Below are 17,893 nucleotides of genomic sequence, written 5' to 3'. Positions count from 1 at the left end.
GGATGCTGCCCTGACCTCTGTTACCCATACCCCTGGCACAGGGATGCTGCTCCATCCCCTATTACTGACACCCCCTACATAGAGATGCTGTTCTGTCCCTGATTCCCAGCACCCCTGGCATAGGGATTCTGCCCCATTTCCCATTCCCAATATTTCTCACGCAGAGACACTGCTCCTTTCCCAACATCCCAGCATAGGGATGCTGCCCTGCCCCTGTTACCAACACCCCTAGTACAGGGATGCTCACCCTGTTCCCCATTCCCAACACAGGGACACTGCCCCATTCCCACCTCCCTCTCTGCCACCAGAGCCTGTTGGGTACAAGGCCTCAGTGCCAATGCCATCCCAAGTGCCCTGTGGCCGCAGCCCCAGCACTCACCAGGAGCTACGGGTTTGGCAGCAGGAAGGGCTGATCCAGGGGAGAACACCTCGCCCTTGGAGCCCGGCTGGCAGATCATGTGGTTGGTGACCAGGTGGCTGTACAGGATGTCCCTCGTGGTGGAGATGAAGCCGCAGCTGTGGCAAACACCTGTTGGGAACACGGCATGGGCTGAGCGGGTACCTGGCAGGGCAGGAAGAGCCAGTACCCATCCCCAGGCTGTGCCAGAAGGGACAGGGGTGTTCCCATGGGAACACTCACCATTCAAGGTGTCTGTGTGCACCTTCAGGTGCCGCTCACAGTTGGCTTTGGTAGTGAAGGCGGACAGGCAGATCAGGCAGACGAATGGCCGCTCTCCTGCGGGACACACGAACGCTCAGGAAGGGCGATGGGGACCACAGGGACACCCCACAGGGCCAAATCCCTCCATCTTTACAGGGCTGAGATGGTGGAAGATGTAAAAGTGAGCTGCCCCAAACCAGTGACCCAAAAGGGGGGGAGAACCTCATCAAACTGGTCACAGTGCTGCTGCCCCACAGCCTCCCTGCCCCTCCACCCAGACGAGAGGTGCCGTGCTGTGCCATGCCATGCCATACCGCTGTGGCTCCGCATGTGGATCTCCAGGGAACTGGCACTGGGGCAGCTCTTCTTGCACTGGGGGAAGGGGCAGACACGCTCGTTGGGATACGTCTCCTTGGGCTTCTCATCCACGGCTGGTGAGCCAGCGCTGGCGCTCTGTCGGCTGGCACAGTAGTACATCAGGTGGGCTTGGAGGTTGCGCTCGCTCCGGTACCAGATCCCGCAGTCCTTGCACGGGAACACGTCCTCTGCAAAAGGGAAGGGACAAGGGACATGCATCACTTGTATTATGGGTTTGGGAGCCCTGGCAGGGCCATGTCCCTTCCACATGTCCCCAGGACTCACTGTTGACCACGGCGGTGGCCAGGATGGCGGCCATGCCGGCCTGCTGTGGCAGCAGCTGGATGTCCGAGTGCAGTGCTGCCGGGTACGGGGATTCGCTGGGCTCTGCCTTCACCCCGTGGTTGGGGACAGCCGGTGGCTCTGCCACCACGAAGGCGCTCACATGCTCGTTCTCCCGCAGCGCGCGTGTGGTCCGGCACCACAGAGCTTCATCTGGAATGGGGGGACAGTGGTCAGCGTGGATCCCTGGACCCCGTCCTGCTGCCCGCGTGGCTCTGGGACACCCTGTCCCCTCTGTCCTGCCTTGTCCCTGCTGTCCCGGCAGTGCCCGGTGTTTCCTCCCAGCCACGGCCTGGAGATGGCAGTGTCTGCCCGTGTCTGAGCCCTGCACGGCCGTGCCTGTCCCGAGCCGCAGCTCTGGCTTCTGCCAATCCCTGCACATATCCATGCGCCCATTCCCGTGCCAATCCCCGAGTTCACCCTTACACCCATACCTGTGCCCATCTTTACAACCATCTCTGCACTCATCCCTGTGCCAATCCTTGTGCCCATCCTGTGTCCAGCCTTACATCCATCCTTGCACCCACCCCTATGTCTCTCCCTGTTTCCATCCCTGTGCCAATCCCTGCATCCATCCTTACACCATTCTTGCACTCATCCCTATATCCATCCCTCAGTCTACCCTTACACCCATGCCTGTGCTATCCTTGTACCCATCTTTATACCCATCCTTACACCTGTGCTATCCCTGCACCCATCCCTGCTGGGACTCTCCCCAACCCTCTTGGCATCAGACAGCCAGAGAGGCTGGGACAGGGACAAGCCCAGGGACAACCAACGGGAGGACATGGAGAGCAGACACTGGGACTGGGGGCATGGATGGGGACACTTTCCCTCTGAACCCCCACAGACAGTGGTACCGACCCTTCCTGTAGATGACGGCGTTGGCATCAGGCTCTCCGGGCACGAGGGGCAGACGGGACAGCCAGCAGCTCTCGTCCCCCAGCACAAGCGTCACAGGTGGGCTCTGCCAGGGCAGGGACAGGGGGTCAGCACCGCTCCTCACAACATGACAGGGTCACAGTGAGGGGCTGCCAGGGGGGTCACAGCGCTCCCTGAAACGGGCCAGGGTCACGGTGAGGGGGTGCCAGGCTGGGGTCAGGGGGAGGGGCTGACGGGGCTGGTCACAGCACTCCCCAAAACAGGCCGAGGTCACGCTGAGGGGCTGCCAGGGGTGGCCACAGCACTCCCTGCTCAGCCCCTGCCCAGCTCTGCCTCCCTGCATTCTAATGAATATTAATGAGCATAAGGGGGGGGGAAATTAATCTCTCTGATCCTCCGATGGCTGCTGCAGTAACGATATGAAATCTAATTATCCATCCCAATATTTCCAACCCCTCCAACTCAGTCTGACAGTAGCAGCCGGTTGGGGCCTTATCACTGCCAGGAGCCGAGTGCCAGCAGTGTGATAAACCCCCTCAACACACGTGTGAGGCATTTGCACACGTGTGTGAGGCACTTGCACACGCATGTGTATGGCCCACAGTGCTGGGGGAACCCACCTGGCCCATGGGGGCTGGAGACATTGGGATGGGCACATGGGACACAGGGATGGGTGCTGCTGATCACCCTTGGGGACCGTAGTGGAAGAGGGAGGGGACGGTCCCTTTGGAGTTTTGCTCTGTGCATGGGGGAAGCTGTGGGTACCCCCTGATGGAGGGAGGTCCCTGCAGTGCCCAGGAGTCCTGCAGCACCCCGAGGTGCTCCCAGCACCCCAAGGGAGCTCCCAGCACCCCAAAGTGCTCCCAGCACCCCAGGGTGCCCACCCCAGCTCCCCTCAGCGGCCTCAGCCCCTGCGTCAAGCCTTTCCTTGTTCTCCCTGGAACAAAGAGGTCGGTGTCTCCGCTCCACACCGGCTGATAACCATCAGAAACCCTATCTGCTCCGCATCCGCCGGGATGGCGCATGGGCACGGCCCTGTGCCCTCACTGCACCCCGGGCTGGGTGGCTGGGGGGGACATGGGGCAGGGATGGAGTTGGGGGACAGCCCCAGGGGGGCTCCACAATTCCTTGGCACCCCCAGGCTGGCTCTCAGTGGGTTTCCACACCCTCCTGAACACTGATGTTTTGGGGGACCCCTGTGGGACCAGCTGGGGGCAGGCAGGGATCTTCCTCCTCCTCCTCTTCCTCCTTCTCCTTTTCCTCCATTAGCAAAGCCATAGGCACACACGATGGCACAGATGCATTAAAGCGATCCAGTGTTCCCAGCTCCCACTAAAAGCCCAGGGTGGGATAATCTCCCACACGGAGATGAGGAACAGAGCTGGGCAGGATTTGGGGGGGACCCCCTGCACGCCCACCCCGCCGCCAGCAACAAAGACGAAGGGACCTGAGGGCGACAGCCCGTATCAGGGACGGGGCTGCGATTCCTTCCTCCCTTCCCTGAGCAGAGATAGGGAGGGAGGCGAGTGGCAGAGGAGAGCAGGGCTGGGAATCATCAGCCGGGCTCGATAAGGGAGCTGCTGAAATGGGAGCAAAAATATTTAGACAATAAATGAAGTATCAGAAAAAAGCCGCGCATATCTTTGAGAAATCAATCATCCTGTACCGGGTGTCTGGACACACGGCGCCAACCGGGAGATAGGGAGCCAAACTGGGCAGATAAGGGTTAATCAAGGATTTAATTCAGCAAAGATAAACGGGCCTGAGCTAAAAAAAAAGAAAAGGAAAAGAAAAGAAGAGCGAGGGAGAGAGGAGGAGGAGGAGGAAGAGGTGGGGATGGAGCCAGGCCTCGAGGATCCCGGGCTTGAGCTGCCTGTGTGTGGCTCGGGGGGGATGTGGAGGGAAGGCTGTGGCCGGGATATGAGGATCCAGAGCCTGAAACACACCCATGTGCACATTCATAGATACACCCCCCCTCCTCTGCTGCTCACCCCAGTGATGGCACCAACAGCCACTAACAGCCACCAGCCCCTTGGTGCCACCTTGGTGCCCCCTTTCCTGCCCCTTCACCACTGCTGCTGGTGCTTTCCAGGCACAATCAGAGTCCCCAGGGAGCAAATTTGGGGTGGGAAATGCAGATCCCATGACTATCCACAAATAACCAAGCAAACCTGTAGCTATGTAGAGGGGACAGCCAGCACCCTGACCTGCTGCCCAAGGGAACACTCTCACCTCAGTGTATGGGAGGGAAACCTCCTGGGCACCCAAACCAGGAGATTCTCAGGGAGTGAGGAGCCTGGGTAGGGAAAATCCATCCCAAATGGACTGCTATTCCCAAACAATTTGTTTGTTTGGGACTTCCCCTGCCACCATCCCCGTAGGGGTGGCTTCTTACCGTGTCCCCATGCCCCGGTGATGCCGGCTCGCTGTGGATGCTGCCCTGGAAGGGTCCCCAGGAGAAGCCTTCGGGAAGACTCCTGCGGGTTCGCACTCGTCTCTCCCCATCCTGCACCTCCAGATCCAGCTCATCTGCAGGGAAACAGGCACAGCATCAGCATGACGCCCCCCAAAACTCCCCAACCTGCAGCACCCCCAGATCCCTGGGGAGGTGGCCATCCAGTTGGGGCCAAGAGCTGCTGGTGGGTGTCCCAGAGCTGCGTGTCCGTGGTGGGTGGTGGGATCCATCCGCTTGCCGGGGGGTCCCGGCACGGCACGGGGGGTCCGGGCAGGGCCGGCGGTGGAGCGGAAGGAGCATTTCCCATCCCCACACCCAAAGTCGCAGCAGCTTCAGGGCTTAATGGCTTTGATTATCTGATAAGCCTCTGGTTTAATGGGTTAGATAACATGTTAATATGCTATGAAGGCTGTTCTAAAATGTTTTAACTGTGCCTTTGTCTTTGGGAGCGCAGATAAGATGGCAGGTAACCAATATCCAGATGGATGAGCGCTGGCTGCCCCTCGCTGCGTCTGCTGTGCCCCAAAAACAAGCTGCTCCCTGAGGACAGCGTGACAAACCCAACCCAGGGCACCCATCTGTGGCTGGGAATGCTTCTACCACCCCAGGAAAGCAGTGGAGTCCCCCCATTGCCACACCAGGACAAAGAGCCCCCCTAAAGCCCCAGGGGCACCGAGGTGGAGGCAGCCTGTGCCCAAGTCCCGTGGGTGGGGAGGAGGCTGCTCTTTCTGAAGGCAAAATTGCTTTCGGAGCCGAGAGCACAGGGAGGATAAAGCGATCCCATGGCTGCGGAGATTGAAATCTGATGTGTTTATTAGCAGGGCTGACATCTGGATCCTCCCGGTGCTGGGGTGAGGTGAGGTGAGTGACTGGAAGTGCTGGGTGGTGATACCTGTGATCACCCAGCTCCCACTGTCACCCCTGGGTCCCCTCCATACACCCAACTGGGTCGCTGGGGACACAGCTCCGAGTGCATCCCAGGGGAGCAGCCAGTGCCTGTTGGCAAAACCCATTGCCCCCCAGGTCTGTGAAGGTGTTGAAGGTCCCCCAGGGGTTTGGGGTCACCAGGCTGGTCCCTGTGCTTGGCATGTGCACCCTCCACCTCTGTGCTGCAGCCTCCAGCACGTGCTGGTGAAGGGAGGGATGGGCTCCGCCATGGCCCCTCTGCCCTGCTGGGGCATTCCTAATGCCTGTCTTCCTATTCCCACAGTCCTCAATCTGGGAGCCCTCAGAGCTGGCCTGGAGCCAGAAAAGCTCCAGAAGCCACCCTGGTTGTGGGGATCTCAGCTCTTCTAGCTGGGATTTCATCCCTGCAAAATAGTTTCGAGAGTGAGCATGGCACTGGCTCTGCCTGCCCTGCATTCCTGGCATCCTCCCACCCTGCACCTCTGGCATCCCCCTGGCCCACATTCCCAGCATCCTCCCACTCTGTATCCCCAGCATCCCCCCTCCCCATTCTCCCATCAGCTCCATCTCAGGATAGGGAGGAGGAGGAGGAGGGATGAGGCCTTTGAGGAGCTGATGGGATTTACTCCCTGGCACAAATCGACCCTGAGAAAGGGCAGCAGCAGCCCCTCATCCAGCTGATCGTCCCCACAAAGGACCTGGGGTTAGGCAGGGAGCAGTGACCATCACAGTGTCCTCAGGGCTGAGCAGGGCAGTCAGACCGTCACGTGGTGCACGTTGCTCCACATTTCCACTGCTCTCCCATCTGACTCCTGATGTGCTGGTGTTGGACTCACTCCAGCCTCAGCATCCCCATGCTTCCCACCCTCCTCCCTCATCCCAGCTCTGAGGAGGTGACAGCAAAGGCCCAAGCCCCCAGGAGAGCCCCAAGAGTGGTGGCTCCCCCCTGGCTTTGTCACCCCGAGTATCCCAGCTGCTTTTGGGGAACGGAGCCCAACCGCCACCTCCCCCTGTCCGTGCCCCCCCTTTTTGCCCCCCCTTCCCCCCGTCTCACTGGTAATCAGCGGCGTTTGGGTCAGGAGACCATGTCTCCGAGATAAGAGCATTCGCCTGACACTTCCCATGTCAGAGCACTTCATCTTCTGTGTATCAATCCCCAGCAGAGAAAACACGCAGGCGCTGATAAAGAGAAAACCGTTCCAGACAGGGGGACAAAAATAGTGCTGCCAGAGCCAGCCCCGCTCCTGCCAGCACCCCACGGCCACAACACTGCCCAGTGCCTCGAGCCACCCAAAAATGGGGTGCTGGAACCCCAGCCAGTGCCTCAATCCACCCAAAAATGGGGTGGTGGAACCCCAGTCAGCAATGCTGAACCCAGCCAGTGGTGCTCAGGGGTTCTTCATTCGGGTGGGTGTCCCTGTGCCCAATCACAGCCCCTGTGGTACCTGATGCACCCAGGAGGCAGCTGCTGCCCCTTCTCAGGGTCTGTTTGTGCCAGGGAATAAATCCCATCGGCTCCTCAAATGCCTCATCCCTCCTCCTCCTCCCTATCCCGAGGTGGAGCTGATGGGGGCACGGGCAGGGGGACACTGGGAATGCAGGGTGGGAGGATACTGGGAATGTGGGGCAGGGGGCATGCCAGGGATGCAGGGCAGGCAGAGCCACTGCCATACTCACTCCCACATTGACACAGCACCAAAAAAGAGGAGGGAAAAGGTGATTTTTCAAACTAAGCACACAGCATTGTTGTGTGAGAACAGGGAAAATGATGCTGAGAGGGACTGGGAGGCCTGGATATGCTGTGTGTCCACACTGTCCACACTTGGGACAAGGCCCAAAGCCAGTGGGCTGTGTCCTCACATGAGAACCACCAGGCAGCAGGAAGCAATCCCACCCTTCTGCTCCCTGGATTCAGCCACATCCCCCTACCTGCATGCTGGGAGGTTGGGAAGAGCCGGTGCCAGCCTGGGGGGTTGTCCTGGAGAGTGTGGGAGCAAAGTCCATGGGCTCCAGCTCTCTGTGGGATCCCCCAGCACGTGAACACCCCCCCAGGTATCTCACCTGGCCATCGGTCCCAGGCAGGCGGTGCCCGGTTATCACTGGAGGAGGGTTTATCTCCCAGATCATTAACCAAATTGGGCAGGGACCTGCCTGTTTGCTTTACGCTGAAAAGAAAAGCAGCAGGAAGGAAAGAAGGAAGGAAGGAAGGGGGGAAAAGCCCCCGGTGAGCCAGGTGCACCTGCCTGGTGTGACACAGACCCCGGTGCTCCAATCGCTGCCGAAACACTGGGTGCGGGGCTGCTCCCTGCCCCTGGGGCTGCCTGACTGTGCCTCAGCTTATCTCCCCATCAGAGATTCCAAAGGAATAGGCTGAGCTTGGCCAGGGAGCAAAGATTAATCCTGTCATCACACCATGGCCATGCACCTGCGATCAATGGCTGAGCATGGCTGGCACTCACTTCCCTGTGGATCTTGAGGGTTCTGGGTGGGCACATGGGAGGAAGGAAGCTGTGAGGCATCGCCCTGACATGGGGTGTGATGGAGATGAATGGCAAGAGCCCCTATGCAAGGTGACCCACAGCTTTCCTACGGCCAGGGAAATTAATTGCAGTGCCGGGAGCAGCACGGAGCCAGGCCAGCTCCTGCAGCCACCCATGTTTGCTCCTGGATGCTCTGGAGATGCAGCCACATCCAAGTACCCAGATTTACTTTCCTTGCAGGAGCAAGGCCTAGACAAACCCACTCATGCCATGTCATGCCATCCCAATCAGTTCCTGCATCCTTTGCCCCAGCTGCATCCACGCGATTTGAATCACATCTGAACAAACTGCTCTGCCCCTTGTTGGAATCTGGACTCGGAGGTCCCTGCAGTGTTTGCAGCTGCCTGGATACTATCAGGATAAATACTGCTATGGGGGCGTCACGGGATCACATCCCAGTATCAGCCATGTTGCTCTGATTAAATACAGTGCCTGGTGCCAGCCCTGGGGGACCATGCACTGGGAATGGTCCCCACATGAGCCCTGGTGATGGAGAGACTGGGAAAATGAGGACGGACTGGTGGTGTCTGCTCTCATCCCAGCACAGGATGTCCCATGGCATGGGAACACCCAGGGAAGAGGGAAGATGGAAGGGAGAATTGGGAAGGATGGATGAATGGATGGCTGGATGGACCTCTCAGCCCATGCCCTGCCAAGACACAGAGCAGTTTGTCTGGATATGATTCAAGTCCTATGGATGCAGTTGGGGCAAAGGGATGTGGGAGCAGCTTGGGCTGGGATGGGAGGGGACAGGATGGGATGGGACGAGTAGGTTTGTGTGGGCCCCTTCTGTGCTTCCTTCCTGCTCACTCCCCCAAGGAAAGCAAAAGTAGGTGCATGGATGTGGCTGCATCTCTAGAGCATCCAGGAGCAAATGCAGGCGGCTGCAGGAGCTGGCCTGGCTCTGTGCTGCTCCCGGCAGTGGGATGGATCCATCCATCCATGGGTACCCAACCTCCCAGGGCTCTCCCGCTCTAGTCCAGGGAAAGTCAAGCCAGAGAAGCCCCAGTTCCCCCTGGCAGCCCTGGCCCGTCCCCGCCGCGTGCCCCAGCTGCTGTTTTTAGAAGCGGCGAGTGCGCGGCGGAAGGAATAAATCCTGACAACTCAACTAGTGAAATGATGTGATGGCACCGCTCCGATAAGATGGAGGGAGCCGATTGGGAAGAGTCTTAAGCTGTGAACACGCAGCATCTCCACTCTTCACCTCCGCTCACAAAGGGAAATCTCTCCAAAGGGGCTAAGGAGATTATCCCGGCTTTGCCATCCTGGGTGCTCGAGTAATCAGGGCAGCCTTGGGGACGACAAAGGAGTGAGGAGGGTTTAAATCGAGCCTTGCTGGGCTGTGCTTGCTTGGGCTCAGCCTGGGCTTGCTCTGGCCGAGCTGCCATGGACAGGAGAAGGGATAACTGTGGGAGAGCTGGGCTCTGTCCCTCAATTTGGGAGGCAGGGGACACCCCACTGCCCCAGTGGGGCGGGAGCTGAGGGGGGATTTCTGCCTTTATCACTCCTGCCCATCGCTTGCAATGTATTGATTTTTTTTTTTCCCGAGTACAAAAGCGACTCGTTATCGGGCTGAACCCTGCCCCCGGATAATGGAGGAGCCGTGACCTACCCCGGCATGGAGCAGGCACCTCCTGGCACCTGGAGGGGCTGCCAAGGGGGCAGGGGGATCCAGGAGGTACTGCACTCCAAAAGGGCCTGGCACCCACTCACCACCTGTGGGGCACAGCTGGCAGGCGCTGGCAGTGGGGCAGGCACTGGCTGTGCCACGTGTTGCCCAGGATTGCCCTTCCTCGTGTCCCACATATCCCAGGCTGCCCTGCCCCAGCAGGATGCGGCCTGATAAGCCTCCCTGGGACGTTTGCGTTTGGGGTGTTGCTGTGCCTTGTTGGGATGGAGCTCTAAGGGTGTCCCTGTCTCCAGAGGGTCCCCATCCCAAGGGGTCCTTGTCCCCAGGGAGTCCCCATCCCAAAGTGGCCCCCATCCCCAGGAGTTCTCATGACAAGGAGGTCCCCATCCCAGGAAACAAAAGGGACCTGTGCCTGCAGGTTCCCATAAACACTGGGAATAAGATTAGAAAAAGCTCAGGGAAGATGAGAAGGAGGGAAACTTCCTGGCTTCCCTCCTGATGGTCACCTGGTGGTGTGACCCCTGTGCCAGGGCCCATCTGCCCCTGCTCTGTACCCACTCCTAGACCACATCCCAAGGGGTGTCAAACTGCTGGGTTCTGCCATCCCAAGGTGGTCCCTGTCCCCCCAGGGGTCCTCATCACAAGGGAGTCCCCATCCCAGGAAATAAATGGGACTCGTGCCCACAGGGCGGGTGACAGAAATAAACACTGGGAAAAAACACCAGAAAGCATTCAGGACAGATGGGAAGGTGGAAAACTTCCCGGCTTCCCTGGGGCTGCCAGGGTGGCAGGATCCCTGTGCCAGGGACCCACTGTCCCTGCTCTGTCCTGGGACCACCCAGCCCTGCCCAGGCTGGTGCCAGGCAGCGGGTCGGGTTGGCACGGGGGGGCAGGAAGCCAAGAGAGGGAGGAAGGGGAGTGAAGGGGCCCCTGGAGCCGATGCAGAGGGTTGATATCCCCTCCGGAAAAGGGGAGGAGACCACGGGGGGGGGTCACTGTCACAGCCCCAAGTGCCTGTGGGGGCAAGGGAGGACCCCCGGGGGTACCCAGATAGAGGAGGGGGGGCCCAAGCCCCAAAACCCACCAGACTTCAGATCCACCCAGGGCAGAGCAGCAAGGCAGTGAGTGACTGACAGCTGTCAATCACCACAAGTCTGGCAGCATCTCCCTCAGGGCTCTCACCACAAGAGTGCAAGATATTTTTCTCCTTCCCAAGGGAAAATGCAAAGGAGGATGGGGACAGAGAGGGGGACACTGCCTGTACCTCTCAACAGCCTCTGGCACTGCTTGGCACAGGGATGTCCCTGTTGGGCTCTGGGAAAGGCTGGTCTGGATTTCTCCAACATTGTCAGTGTCCCCAAAACAGCCTGAGTATCCCCCACACTACCAGTATTCCCAAAACAGACTGAGCATCCCTCTACCCCAGCAGTGTCCCCAAACTAGTCTGATCATCCTTCCACTGCGCAATGTCCCCAGACAAGTCCGAGCCTCCCTGCACCCCATCAGTGTCCTCAAACTGTCCCCTCCACCCTACAACAACCCCAGACCCTGCGAGGGCAGGGACTTGTGGAAACAGATCCCAGCAGGGACAGGTCCCCTTTCATGTCCCAAATCCAGGACAGGTGCCACCACCACTGCTGGGATCATTCTCATCCTGATGCCAAACATCCCTCTGCCTTTGGCATATGGCTTTGCTGGACACAAGCCAGGCAGGGGGGGATTTCAGGGTCCTGGGGACCCCTTGATTTTGGAGGGTTGGGGGGCTAATTCCCTGAATCCCAACTTCCCCCCATCCCCCGTCAATCTACCACAAACACAACTATCTGCTGCTCAGCTCCCAGCGATAAAACAGAATAGCTGGAATAATTTTTCCCACCCACACATACCAGGGTGGAGGGGAAGGGGGAGTGATGGGGCAGATGTGGCTGGGGCCGTGTCCCCCGCCCGGACGAGCTGTCCCCCCTCATTGTGCCCTGCTCACCCCGATAATAAACCTTGAGGTTTCCAGACAAACTCTGGGCAGCTGGAGATTATTGAAGCAGGAGACGTGGCGCAGATAAACACAACTGAAGGGGACAGGGAGGAGAAGGGAAGGGGGAGGTGGGGGGAAAGGGGTAAAAAAAGGAGTCTGGAGTTTTAATTAGATGCACCAAAAAAACTAGGAGTTGGTCTGTGTCCTCCCGATACCCCATACAGAGGGTGGGGGGTGAGGAGAGGTGCCTCTGCTGGGCACTGTAATTAACCCAGAGCCATCATTACTGCTCAGAGTAAATGTCAATATTAAATTAATATTTAATAATTATTAATTAATTATTAAATAAAGCCCAAACAGGCAAGACAGCAGCATAGGTTGGGGTTCAGCAAGGTGGAGCCCAAACAGTGAAGCCGATGTAGGGAAGGGGGTGAGGAATCCCCTGGGAAGGTGGTGGGACACAGCCAGAGGATATAATGCAAAAGCCCCATCTCCTCCATCCCATCCCTATCAGAGGCCCATGGTGTTCCCACAGGGACAAAAGCAAAAAGTTTCATCCCACCTGGCAGAAAGGCAAGAGCCATCCAGAGTTCCCAGGGGGTGCAGCCTCCCAGCAGCTCCCAGTGGGGATTCTCCAGTGGCTTGTAATGTGGTTGAGCAGCCTGTCCCTCATGGAGGCTCTGCTCTGTTCCATTCCTGCCCCAACTTCATGTGAAATTTGTTGGAGCTTTTCATCTTATCGCCCTGGGAAAACAGGCTGGAATTGGTGAGGTTGGCTGGGTAGGGATGGGACAGCCCCGGGATGGGAGTCAGAGCCTGTGGGTGCTCCTGCTACCGGCCCTGCTCCAGAACAAACAGAAAAGAGCAGGAAAGATGGAAACCTGGGGCATGGCTGGCAGGGCTGTGGGGAATGGTTTGGGGGAATTTGGGATGGTGTGGGGGAATTTGGGGAGGAGAGACATCCTGTCTCCAGTCCCACTAGAGGACAGAGTGAGCACAAAGGATGTCCATGCTCCATCCTGGGATCCTGTTGGGAAGCAGAACTGAGTCAGGGTGTCCCAGCACCCTGGATGAAGTGGTGGCACATCTGTAAAGGCTCCCAAGTTGAGGATTGGAGCCTCCAGCTCCTGGGAATTTGCCTATCGGCCGGGCGAGCTGCAGCCCCCTCCAGGGAACAAGGTCATTTCAAAGATAAACCAAACCCCTCCTTCTCACTCCTGGCATGTGGGGCCAAGGAGCCCCGTGGTGAGTTCCTGGAATGCCACATCCCCTCCAGCACAACGGAAAGCACTTTGGGAGACCCAGACCACCAAACCACAGCAGGGGTGACCCAGGGACCCCCCAAAAATCACCAGGGAAAGGCGGGAGGGTGAACAAAGGAAGCCCCGGCCCCCACCCTGCACGTTGCATCTTCGCAGCTGCCATTGCTGACACACGGCGGATCTTGCCAGATAAAAAAGAAAATTCAGGCTGCTCCGAGTTTCCCTTTTCGCCAGCTCCATCCCTGATAAGTGCAGAGCCTGCAGAGCTCCTGATAGACGGGCTATCGCGGCGGTTGGTGCGAAAGGAACACCCTATCGCTGCGGCATCGCCGGACCGCCATCAACTCCCCGCCACACCGAAATTAATACCACTCCAATTACCAGAATAGAGATGGGCTGGGAGAGGGTGATAATAAAATCTCTTTTACATAAAGAATGCAAATAACCCACTCGGTGAGGGGAGGGGGGAAGGGAGGCACCAGGGCCACAGCCGAGGCGTTGTGGTTCCTTTTGGGAGCCTGTAGCTGGTGGTGCTATTGGGATGTGGGGCTGTGTGGTTTGGTGATCCCCCTGGGAATGGGGGCACCCATGGGGTTGGTGTCACAGCCCCCTCCCTCCCTGCACCGGGATACCAGGAGCACTGCGGTGCCGAGGGCAAAGGGCTGGGGAGCAGATAAGGAGGAGCCGGGGGTGGCCTCGCAGCTCCTTCCTGCCCGGCATGCAGGAAGGGCCAGGATATCAGTGGGGCCGGCGAGAGCTTCCCCTCGGATGGGGCGGGAAGGGGGAGCAGGGCCAGGGATCCATGCTGGGCCGTGGGGATTTCGGCAGCTGCCGGAGCATGTGTGCTGGCAGCCGGCACTTCCCAGGGCTCCTCCATCACCCAGCCCACACCGGAGGCTGTTTGCCCTGGGGACACACTGAGACCTTCCTGTGGCATCCGTCACCACAGGGCAATCAGTGCCCTGTATCGGGGTTGCCCCTTCCCAACATATGGCTCCAAAACTACATCTAAAGGCATCTCCCGGCCGGGAGCTCCCCAAGGAGGAGCAGGGTGTGGGCAGCACCAACAGGGCCCAAAATCTGGGACATCCACCCTTGGGAGTTTCAAGGCCCCCAGTTCCATCCCCATCCACCCGCTGGGAGCTATTCCCAGTGGACAGGCACCCACAACCCCAGTCAAAGAGCAATGGCCATAAACTAAACCACAGGAAGTTCCATCTCAAAATGAGGAAGAACTTTCCATGGAGCGTGGCAGAGTGCTGGAACAGCTGTCCAAAGGAGGGGGCAGAATCTCCCTCTCTGGAGACATTCCAAACCCACCCGGACGTGTTCCTGTGTCACCTGCTCCAGGTGACCCTGCCTTGGACTGGATGATCTCCAGAGGTCCCTTCCAACCCCAAATACTCAGTGATTCTGTGAATCTGAGCGGCAGAGCCCTGTAACCCTGTGGGTTTGGAGATAGGGGGTGATAGGGCACGGGGTACCCACAGGGCACGCCGGGCCTTGCCGGGCTGCCCCAGTGCCAGCGGCCCCGGCACAGAGATGCTGGCAGGGAGATAGAGGCTGAATTTGCTCCTTGGGGTTTTGATAATTATCACGAAACCACGCGAGCATCGCTCTTGTGGTTGCCAGGAGGCTTGCAGAGTGCCCTGGTGTGACGCAGGATGGGTCCAAACCCTCCCTGTGCCAGCGAATGTGACGCCAGATTGGGGGATGGCATCCCTGCTGCTCCCAGTTTGGGTTTTAATGTCCCAGCAGCACCTTGGGGACATGGAGGACAACAACCACCTCCTGCACCTCCTCTCCAGCAGAAGTGCTGCTGTTTGCAGCCTGCCCAGCTCCCAGTGCTCCCAGTCCTCCTCATACTGGTGTTTGCAAGAGGCGAATGCTTGGGGGCTGCTCCAGCCCACAATCCAGTCAGGATACTGGGACAGAGTGGGATGACTGGCCGCACACCAGGGACTCACCTGGCCCATTCCACGTGTCCAGCTCCTGTGGGTTTTCTCCAGGATCTAACTTTTCCGGCTTCTTTGGACTCTCTGGAGTGTCTCTAGACTCTGCAGCAGGAGGGGAAAGGCAGGAGGTCACAAGCAGGGAATTTCAGAGGCAGTATTCCAGGGGGGAGTGGTACCATCAGACAGTGACACCCCAGGACTGGGATCAGCACAGGGAAGGGGTTCACCCAGTGTCCACACCCTCACCTCCCCTGGGGATGACCCAGCCAAGTCCACCCTCACATCCACCCCAAGGATTTACCAACCCACCTCCCAAAAACCTGCCACCTCCCTCTCATCCTGCTGCGGTCCCACGTCACCCGGCTCAGCCCCGCTCCCATCACGGCTCTATTTGTGGCGTATTCATAGCAACTTGATAACAATTATTTTCTCCATTAACTGCTGCTGGAGATGGGCTGATAAAGCCAATCTGCATATGACAGTGTGGAAGATTAGTGCCCAAAGTACATGTTTGCCTTGGCGTCCCGGGCGGATAACCAGCACGGAGCCCAATCGATCGGCGCCACCGCGAACGCCCAGGGGTGACGTCACCAGCATTGGAGATTATTAATACAGGTGATAAGCGGAATGATTAACATCAAATAAATCAATCACCGGGTATAAAAGTCCTATTATTTTTGGCTATAAATCAAAGTGCCTGGCATATCGATTTTTATCCATCGCGCTGAAAGCTTTAGTGGCCGTTATTGCTGCTCGGCGTTATCTCTGCTATCACCTCTTTATCGAGGCAGGCCAGTGCCAGGTGCAGCTCCGCGCCCCAGCTCCCGGCTCCGAGCCCCCAGCCCAGCTCCCCCATCAGATAAGAGCCGCTTGCTTCCTCTGCTGCTGAGCAAAGTTTGCCAGGAGACCTCCCCACTCCAGATATCGGGGTCCCTTCCCTGCTCCAGTGATCAGGGTCTCCTCCCTGTCCAGCTATCAGGTTCCCTTCCCTGCCTTAGCTATCAGGGTCCCTTCTCTGCCCTGGGTATTGAGGTCCCTTCCCTGCCCTGAATATCAGGGTCTCTCCTTGCCCCAATTATCAGGGGTCACTTCCCTGCCTCAAATATCAGGGTCCCTCCCTGTCCCACTTATTGGGGTCCCTTCCCCACCCTAAATATCGGGGTCCCTCCCTGTCCTAGCCCCTGAGGTCCCTTCCCTGCCCTGGCCCGCCCCTGCCTCAGCTACCAGGTCACATCCCTGCCTCAAATACCAGGGTTCCTCTGTGTCCTGGCTACTGGGGTCCTTCCCTGCCACAGCTATTGGGATCCCTTCACTGCCTCGAATATTGGGGTCTTTCCCTGCCCCAATAGCAGGGTGCTGGTGTGGCTCCCTGGTGCATTGTGGCTTGGCTCCCTTGGTTTTGGGGGACACCACCAGCTGAAGGCAGCGGGGGTTTTTCAGGAGCCGCGGCTGTGCCGGGGCCCAGTGGCTCCATGAGCCGGCGCAGCCTTGCCCTGGCGCGGTTATCTCAAAGGGCACTGCAAACATTAACTGATTGGGATTTGCCCCCACCTCCACAGGAAGGAACTTAAAGGATATCTGGGGACTGTTTCAGCCCGGCCCTGAATCGCAGCCACCTTTGGGGTGCGGCACAGCTCGGCTCGGCGGCAGCTTGGCGGCAGCGTGGGCAGGAAGGCAGGAGCCATGGCCCCGTGCCCCCAGCCCATCTGTGTCACTGACAGTACCAGCACCTGCAGCCTCAGGGGCTGCTCAGTACCGTGGGAAGTACCCTGAGGCACGTGACTTTGCACCCCAAGGAGTCACTCTGTACCTCAAGAGGATGCGACTTTTTCCTCCAAGGAGTCGCTTTGCACCCTAAGGAGTCACTTTGTAGCCCAAGAGGTCATTCTGAACTCAAAGGATGTGAATTTGCACCCCAAGGGGTTATTTTGCATTCTGGGTGGGGGAAGGAACTTTGCACCCCAAGGGAGCACTTTGCACCCCAAAATATAGGACTTTGCACCCCAGAGAGTCACTTTGCATCCCTGGGAGGAGTCACTTTGTACCCCAAGGGATGTGACTTTGGGGTCTGTGCTGCTCCCAGTGGGTCCTAAGGGTGCCCAGAGTGTCAGAGCACCCCAAGGACATGGGGGAGGTCCTCACTAAATCACCAGCCTCACAGGGTGGGTGGCTACTTCGTTAGTTAATTCCCACCCTGCCCACCAGCAGAGATGTGCCCAGGCCACTAGCATGCCCAGCAGGTTGCTCTGGTGGCAGAGCCTGTCCCCATGGTGTGGGGACACCACGAGGAGTCCCCTCACTCACCTTCACTGCTGGGGGGGCTGGAGGAGTCGTGCTCGGCAGAGCCCTCATGGTCCGAGGTGGCCCCGTCCCTCTCCGAGGGGCTCTTCTCCCCCACTGGGCCGTCCTCGCCTTCCTCCATCGCTGCCAGGGAACCTGTCAGGACACAGAGAGGGTGGTTGGGGGGAGAACCACAAGGAAAAGACCCCCAGTTGGGAAATTAGGATGCCAGTGCATTGGGGGCCAGCAGGAGATGCCCTGCAGCTCTGCAAATCATGAGAAGCGAAGGCAAGGGAAACCCTCTGCCTGGCCATCCCTGAGGTCCTTGGGGTCCCTCGTCGATTTGCAGAGGTGGCCACTCTTCTGCTCCAGGGGTATCCTGAGGGATGTCTGGTCCCACCCAGACATCGTGCGAAATCAGCCCCACACCTACCTGGGAAAAGGGTGGCGTTCCCTCGTACTACAGGCACACAGATGTGGAATCACTCACGCTCCCACCCAAAACCCCACCGTCACCTGCCCCAGAAAGGGATCCCAGAAATGGTCCCCAACACCCCTTGTCCAGTGACACAAGGGGGATGATGCTGCAGGGACACACAGGGTACAGACAAGGTGCAAAGGGGGTGCACACGGGGGACACCCCACCAGCCC

The 17,893-nt window shown here is 58.6% G+C and overlaps 1 protein-coding gene across 1 annotated transcript in view; it reads right to left on the bottom strand.

The window, feature by feature from the left end:
- ZFPM1 (zinc finger protein, FOG family member 1) overlaps positions 1-17,893 on the bottom strand; it is a 36,441-nt gene that overhangs the window by 2,729 nt on the left and 15,819 nt on the right. The window contains 8 exon segments of the mRNA XM_064671017.1: positions 380-529; positions 641-736; positions 976-1,206; positions 1,304-1,513; positions 2,225-2,327; positions 4,638-4,771; positions 14,975-15,064; positions 17,267-17,398. Of these exon segments, the coding sequence (XP_064527087.1) occupies positions 380-529; positions 641-736; positions 976-1,206; positions 1,304-1,513; positions 2,225-2,327; positions 4,638-4,771; positions 14,975-15,064; positions 17,267-17,398 (1,146 nt within the window).

The sequence above is a fragment of the Pseudopipra pipra genome, chromosome 14, assembly GCF_036250125.1.
Source record: "Pseudopipra pipra isolate bDixPip1 chromosome 14, bDixPip1.hap1, whole genome shotgun sequence".
NCBI lineage: Eukaryota > Metazoa > Chordata > Aves > Passeriformes > Pipridae > Pseudopipra > Pseudopipra pipra.
This window is presented reverse-complemented; position numbering and strand designations above follow the sequence as displayed.